Source organism: Photinus pyralis, unplaced genomic scaffold (genome assembly GCF_008802855.1).
Source record: "Photinus pyralis isolate 1611_PpyrPB1 unplaced genomic scaffold, Ppyr1.3 Ppyr1.4_LG6, whole genome shotgun sequence".
NCBI lineage: Eukaryota > Metazoa > Arthropoda > Insecta > Coleoptera > Lampyridae > Photinus > Photinus pyralis.
In genome coordinates, this window is record NW_022170663.1 from 7,203,609 (window position 1) to 7,212,096 (window position 8,488).

At 34.4% G+C, this 8,488-nt stretch overlaps 1 protein-coding gene across 1 annotated transcript in view; it reads right to left on the reverse strand.

Annotated features, from left to right (window-relative positions):
* LOC116173536 (triple functional domain protein-like) overlaps positions 1-8,167 on the reverse strand; it is a 148,475-nt gene extending 140,308 nt beyond the window's left edge. Inside the window, exon 1 of the mRNA XM_031491055.1 lies at positions 8,071-8,167. Within this exon, the coding sequence (XP_031346915.1) occupies positions 8,071-8,166 (96 nt within the window). The 5' untranslated portion in view covers position 8,167. The remainder of the gene's footprint in view (positions 1-8,070) is intronic.
* Between the last annotated feature and the right edge of the window lie 321 nt (positions 8,168-8,488).

An 8,488-nucleotide genomic window follows, 5' to 3' on the forward strand; every position in this document is an offset into this window, starting at 1 on the left:
GAGTTACCTTAAATGTAATCTGCAACTACTTGGAACACAGGAGATTAGTTGTTAGGGTTAGAGATCAGTTATCTGAAGAGTACCCTGTTCAGCTGGGTGTTCCCCAGGGACCTGTGATGGGGCCCTTATTATTCATTATTTTTATGAATGATATGCCAAACTTTATAACAACAAATAATATTACAATCTTTGCTGATGACACTTCAATGGTTGTGGCGGCACCTTCTACTGGGGAACTCTTAGCTCGTGTGGAATATGTAACGTGTGCTTTTAAGTCTTGGTGTACAGACAATGGTATGATTCTTAATATTGCTAAGACAAAATGTTTGTATTTTAGTAAAAAGAAACTGCCGGATTCAATATTGAGTTCAGGGCTGGCTAAATCGAAATTATATTTGGAAACTAATGTAAAGTTCCTAGGAGTTAGTGTCGATGGCTCTTTTTCGTGGCAACAGCATATTGACCATGTTACTTCGAAACTTAACAGTTGCTACTTTGCAATTTATAAAATAAAAAATATGGTTGATATGGCGTGCCTAGTGAATGTCTATTATGCTCTAGCGTACTCGCACTTAACATATAATATCATGTTATGGGGACAAGCTGCCTCCATTAATAGGGTATTTATTGCTCAGAAGAGAATCTTGCGATTGATATTCAACCTAAATAAAAGGGAATCTTGTAGAACGATTTTTGAAAAGCATAAAATTATGACGATATACTCAATTTATATCTACAACTGTCTAAAGTATGCAAAGCGTAATATAACAAAATTTAGCGATAACTCACATCATAATTACAATACAAGATTTAATGATTTGCTACGGACGGACAGATTTGCACAAATCGACTTTTTATGAGAAGTCAACGTTTTATGCTTGCAAAAAGTTGTACAATGCATTGCCCTCTAAAATTAAAAGTATCGATAATTTCAACTCGTTCAAAAATATAGTTAAGAAATATTTACATAGGCAAGCCCTCTATTCACTAAATGAATTCTATGAATTGCAAACGACGTAGGTAAAATTCTGTTAAGGAAACTGAGCCGTGTGTACTATGTCCTTTGTGTATTCTTGTACTTGACTTGCATTATCATATACCATATATGTCAAGAATAAATCACTTTAGGACGAGCAAAGTGTTGGATGTAGTTTATATCAGCACCGCTTATTAGAGCTGTGCGATAACAGAAATTTGCTATCGATTATTATCGATAATGAAAAACTATTGATACTTTTATCGATAATTATCGATATACCGATAATTTTTCGCAGCCCTACCGTTGATTTATTATTCCAAAATTTGAGGTTGATAACGATTATTATTTTCAAGTTTAAAATCATTGAAATTTTCATGTTGCAGGCCGTAAGTTTAATTGAAGCTCCCAAACAAAATTTGGCGGCCTAGACATTTAAACGTGAATGTTGAAATTCTAAATCTAATATATAAAAATCTCGTAACACGGCGTCTGTGGTCGCACTCTTCCGAAACGGCTGCACCGATTTTTATGAAATTGTTTTGTATATTTGGTAGGTATCAGAATAGGTCGTAAAGTTCACACCGCTAGATGATTATGTAGTTAGCAAAGTGTGCGAGGTGAGGCGGCGCAGCCGCCGAAACCGAACTTATGTCCCATATAAAAGAGATTTCCCAAAGGCGGCACAAAGTTCGCGGGGTCTGCTAGTACTTTTATAGGATGCTATGAGCTTTATTCCCGGTGGTTTTGTTTGAAATAAGGGTGCGAATTTTCGTAGTGATTCCACGATTTTGAAATTCAAGTATTGAGCACGATACCCCTTCTGTATTCATCCAAAATGTGTACAGAAAGGAAAACGAGGTGGTGAAAAATGTTTCCATATGTGGTAACAATGTTTTTTGACAGACAATACACCATGATAGGGTGTTTTCGATCTTTCCTGGGAAAATTATTTTAAAAAATCGATCTTTTATGGAGTAAACCAAAACCGAATCTGAGAACGAGATATAGAAATACACACAATTATTAAAAAAAAAATAGGATTCTCGATTTCGTATTTTGGAAAAATATCCTCCTCCTAACTTATTAATTTCGAGTCATTGTTAACATTTTGTTTTGTAGCAAATGCCGGAGATGAACAAGGTGAGATCAAGTTTCAATTTTTTCTTTATTTGAGCTAGCTGGACAATGTTTTGTGAGTGGTCTATTTACACAAAGCAATGCGATTTCATTCATAATATTTACCAGCATATAACCATTAACCACACCCTTTCAGATTTTATAATTTTTCCAGTACTCAGATCAGCGCGCCCAAGGGTGATCTTAACGAATTTTCGTAAGCAAACCCAATTTCCACACGTCTTTATTGGAAAACGAAAAAATAAACAAAATTCTACCACCCCATTTTTATAGTTACGTGCTACAACACCCCATATACAGTTGATTTTAGTGAATAGGTAGGAGGAAATGATCTAGACGTAGGTAGCATTTTCGCGCGAGCATTTAAAGTAGTAGTTTTCCTCGAAAATTGGTAAAATTTATTCTACTTATCCCTCCGGCAAAATTATTATCGAATTTACTACAATTTCGATTACAAGCGCCGCGAAAAAGGTGCACCTTTTGTCAAACCCTCGTCAAAGATTACTTAGCAGTTTCCCATTTACAGAAATTAGAAATAACAGCACAAAACCGTATATTGGTCACACATGGGACAATAAGAAGACTGCCAAAAATAACTGACGTCAAACACTCCCCTTCTATTTCAGTTTGCGGACACTTCGAGAACAAAAAGGAATAAAGGCGACAAAGACATGAAAGCTGCCGTCAAGCAAATTAAAGCTTTATAAAAGGCAAATTAATAATATACCTCTCAGCGACTGAATTTTCTGTAACGTTTTTCTTATTTTATATATAAAAGAGTACATTCATAACGTTTTTTTCGTGGATTATAATTATTAATACTCGGTTCAGGGAGTTTTTTTCTAAATCTAACCAAATTCTGACGTACTGTGATGAAGTAATTAAACACGCCCTAATGTAAATTCCCTACGCCCACGTAATTATGAAACTACCCTATGATTGAAGGTGCAGTATCATAGTTTAATTACCGTAACACAACAATCACATTAGTGATAATAATACCAAGACCTTAAATTTATTTACGGAGCCCTCTAATTGCGAATTACGAAATAAACCAATTCGTTACCGTTAATAGATACATTAATATTTTCCTTTCCAGGTGAATTTAGTTTTCGAGGAATATTAAATTTCGTACCGCATCAGCAGCAGCAACGAGCGAGGGTTGATATTAGTTCGCCGGCAAGAAATATTTAGGGCCTCTGGAGGCACTTTACAATTTCATGACCCGATGACATTAAAACCAATCCCATCGCCTTTGGACCTTTAATTAGGTTACACAATCTAAACATTCTACGCGCTCCCGCATTATTAATGGTGCAGTTTTAAACGTTTCAAATTAAATCAATTATTGACTTTCCATTACGGTCGATTGCATCAACAAGCGCAAATAGACAAAGTAAAAGGCCAAAACTCTCGACCGCAAAACTGTTTACACTTGAAAACAAACAGTACACAAAATGTATAGATATATTCAGGGTCCAAATCGTCTTATTCTATCTGTCTGTCTGGCGGCTGAAGACTAACTTTCTTATTTGTGTAGGGTTTTTTCGGAGCGTTTATACTTCGGTACAGAATTGTTAATTTCGGATAAGACAATAGTCGGAAAACATGACAGTTTTCTGAAAATTTTTTGAGTAGGGACATATAATATAAATAAAACTGTTTAAAACATAAAATAGATTTAGCGTAGGCACACACGTAAAATATAAAAAATTACATCAAATGCTGTCTGTTGCAGTATAGTGCATAAAATACGAGCGGTGTTTCCCTGCTGAACAGCTAAGCTTAAAAATTCACAGTAACGTTTCTCTTGAGTTTATTCGAACAAATTTTATAAATTTCTGAAGCAATTTTTTTTCAGATGGACCCCATCAAGGGCGAAGTGTTTCAATACTGAAAGGGTAGAAAATGAAACGGTCTAGTAGATTACTATATTTTAGCATCTTTTTAGCTTCCTAGCATGTGGTAGGTAGCTATTGCGATAGCCGTTTTTTGAACATTTCAAAATTTCATCAAATGTCGACGTTTTAGACCATTTTAAGCAACTTTTAAAGAATAAAATTTTTTTTCGTCTGTATGTACGTACGTACGTACGTTTGTTGGCAATTTTCTGAGAAAACGGCTCGACGGATTTTGTTGAAATTTTGTATATATGTTTTAGGCATACCGAACAGAAAAATAACGGGCCGGATTTTTGAAAAAAAAATTTGGAGCGCCGTAACGGCATCGAACTTTTTTTTTCAAATAGCAACCTAAAATTTTTATTCTATTATTTGGAAGACCTTATTTTCCTGTGTACAACCTACAAAAAATTGGGCCGGGTTATATTATCAAAAAACGGAGAAAAAAATTGTCAAAGTCAAAAAATTGTGTTGCATATGTGCAAAACGCAACGATCTTGTTTCTGAAGCAATTTAAACGAAATTTCTATGGTAAGTCCCTTTAATAAAAGCAAACAAAATTCATGCGCAAAAATCGTGTTGCGCATGCGCAGAAATCGAGGCAGAAATGCAACTTTCTTATTTATGGAACAATTTTAACGAAATTTAGATGGTAGGTCCTTTTAATAAAAGCTAACAAAATGCATGCGCAAAAAATAGTGTTGCGCATGTGCAACATCCAACTTTCTTATTTATGGACCAATTTTAACGAAATTTGGATGGTAGGTCCCTCTAATAAAAGCAAACAAAATTTTTTTTCAAATAGTAACCTGAAATTTTTATTGAGTTATTTGGAAGATCTTATCTTCCTGTGTACAACCTACAAAAATTGTATCGGGTTTTATTACCAAAAAATGTTTCAAAACCCACTCGTGGGTATTGCCGCGTAACACATTGTAAATGATGAGTAATGGGCAAATATAGACCATAGCAGCTATCAATTAGCGAAAATCTGAAGTCTCTTGGTGACCCAGGGGCCGAGATCTCGATGGAACAGACGGACGGACATAGACAAACATACGAAAACACAAGCACATAAGCGTTACCTCAACATCGTTGTGATACATTAAAAAGTTGGCATTGCGCAGTTTGCGCGCATATGCACACCTGATTTTTACGATTTGCGATATGTTGCCATTACTAGAAGCATCTGTGGTTAAAATTTCAAAGAAATATCTCTACAAATAAGAAAGTTGGCAAATATGGAGTTCAGTAAAACTGTGGGAAATGGGTAAGTGCGTACATATGTTGGCAATTTTTGGTTTCAGCTAGGAAGCTATTCTGTCAAGAATATGACACCTGGTTTTTCTTCTAATTCTGCGGTGGATCTATAGCAGCTGACGTCAATGAAATAATGTTGCTTAACGAAGTGTGTCGGTTAAACCGACGTCCAGCCATTTTTTCGCAGGATAAACCTATACTTTAGTCCTACAATGCCAATAGTGAGGTCAATTGCAATTCGAAAAGTGTCGTTGTCTAAAAGTGTTCCTAAATTGAGTACGGGTTGTGCATACAAAAATGCTCCAGATTCCGCAGAACTTACTAACAAAAAACGTTTGTAGAGGATTTTTTTTGAGATCGCGTTATCAAATCTTCATGACGTTGTTTTACTAAAGGATAGTCCCAACTTTTTTTAGTTTACATTCAAGGAAGATAAGTGTAACAATTGTTGCCTTTTATTTCCTTAAATTTAGGCCTTTTTCCAAGTATGGTTCCATATTGAAAGGTGTTTTCTAGTTAGTTCGTCAAGAAGATCGACCACAGAATGCATCGATGCCAAAAAGACAAGAACAGCTAGTTTTTCAGCAGACCGAATTCCCAAACCTGTAAATTATGATTGGCAGCATTGCAATTTCCCAAATTTCATTTTTACATTAGTGAACGTTTCAACAGAAATCTATAATTGGTGATCGAATACTCGCAGTAAATCTATCTGGTGAAAGGATGGGTATGTTCATAATAGATAAAGAAATTTTGGAATGCTGTAACAATGACGAAGTAGATATAAGGCTTGCTGAGAAGGGAGAATAACGTTTAAACGAGAAGTCATTAGAGCAAGTTCATCTGTGCGGCTTCATACCGAGAACTGACGGATTATCCTTTTGTCATACATTTTATATCTACTGAAAAACCTTTTAATTTTTCTTCGATTCTGCTATAATCTAAAGAAGAACGTCAGAAAATAAATGCTTCGCATCTTCCCCAATTTAACTCCGAACCTTACTTGATATTTGCATCAATAATAGTTTATAAATCTTGAAAAACCGTGTCTGGGGTTCCATCCAAGGTAGCATCGTCCAATATATATATTATTATTATTATTATATATTGTTGTAAGAAAAAATGATAATATTGAGGAATAATTTCCTTTCCATTTTTAGTCTGTTGATACAATTAAAAGCATTACGAAAATGTAGCTTCAGAAAAATATGGCACTCCTCGGTGTCGTTCTTGTTTAAAAAGCAACGTGCGTTGATGGTCTAATTACGCAGAATGACTATCGAAGTTTAGTCAAAGTACCATTGATAAAACGGACGATTTTTCAACACGCTTCATTTTAGATGGAAAAAACACGAATTTTGCCTATAGGAAATTGGAGCAGAGACCCATTTTAATGTAAGCAACAGCAATAGCTGTAAAAGAGCAGAATATTTGCTCAATTAAACAGGATGGAATATATATTTTTACTGACGAGACATGGTGCGGCGAAAACCATTCCAAAAAATTTGGATGGGTAGTATTCGTAACCCTCGAAAACCCTGCCATTTTGACCAATATAGAGGAACAATTCAAGAAATAACCGGGTACAGAGGAGGGATCGGACGCCCGTCTGGATCTGGACATTGGGAAGAAAGAATTAATATGACGAAATGAATAAGCAGCATTATGAGAATAGCTAAGATAAAACAGTAATCGTGCGTCACACAATACTAGAACGTGAATTTAGAAATCCAAAGACCTCCTGGAGAAAGCCTATGTAATTAAGTAAATAAAGACTGTTAAAATGTGAATTTAACAAGAATCACATTTATTTAACACAAGTATTTGAAGCCGTAGGCTTTCATGATATACAGTGATATTTACTAAAAAATAGACGTAGGGATTTACCTGTATTGTTTTTCCCTATATCTACTTTTAAATGACAAAATCTCTTCATGAAAGATGCCTAATTTGATGCAACCAAAATAACTTAAAACGAATAAAGATCTGGCTGTCATATTATAATTAATTTTACTATTGTTACTTTAGCTTGCGTATTTTTATATCGTTCGTGTGCGATGTATTCAACTGGAGAAAAATTTGATACTATCAATTGGTATAGTGCCGGTAATAGTTTAAGAAGCGTAAAAGATTTATTGTCTGTGAAGTCAAAGCGACAATATTCAAATTAATTAATATGATAGTCAGATATTTGTTTTAAGAAGTTATTTTGGATGCATAAAATTTGGCACCCTTCAAAAGAGATTTTGTCATTGAAAAGTAGACCTAGGAAAAAACAATACAAAAAACAAATTTAATATCGCGATGGAAATCCTCTAGTCAGTGTAATATACCTACTTAGAAGAATCTATTAAAAATAAGGAGAAATTCGCGCGAAAAGTTTTGAACGATGGAATTGCTATCGTGGAGACATCACAAATTTCAGGTCCTAGTAAAAGTTCAGTTTCAAGTAATTTTAAAGTAGATAGTAATATTCCAGTGTCAATTCTTTCTCAAAATTCAATTACAAATTTAATTGAAAAAACCAAATTCCTATCGTTTTTAATAATTATTGTCCAAATTGTTCATTCAGCATGAAATAGGTAAAATGTTTGCCCTCTATTACTCGTAGTGTATTACATAACATTCAGTTCATATTTCTGTGTTGTTATGAAGTATGATATTTAACGTAAGCATTGGAGTACGTATTAGATCTAACAGATCTAGTGTGGTAAGTATCACTTACAACCCTCCTCTCATATCTTGTATTATTTTAAAAACGCCCGATCGTGCGAAAAGTAAATAACGTCCTACCTTGTCAGAATCCGTTGTATTTCCTGAACCGAACGATGTCAACGAATTTCTATCCAGGTTCTCCACGCTTTCGTCTAACGAGTTGCATTCTTCCATGTCCCTGTAAGAAAAATAAACATGATAATTTTGTGCATTTAAAAACTATATCAAAGTGTATTATTGATTCTATGGTGCATTTTGCATTGCATTTCTCATAGACATCGAAAGGAAAGGTGAGAGAGTCGAATGACCACTACCTACACTTTTATAAGTAACTTAAAATAAAAAATAGAGGAATACACGCACTTATTTACAAATTTTCGAACCATTTATTGTTCAGAAAAGAATTTAAAGAGGTATGATAAAATTAGTCTGCAATTAAAATTCCTGACGAGGCATTATTAAACCATCAAAATGTTAGCAACATTGAAAGAAAAAA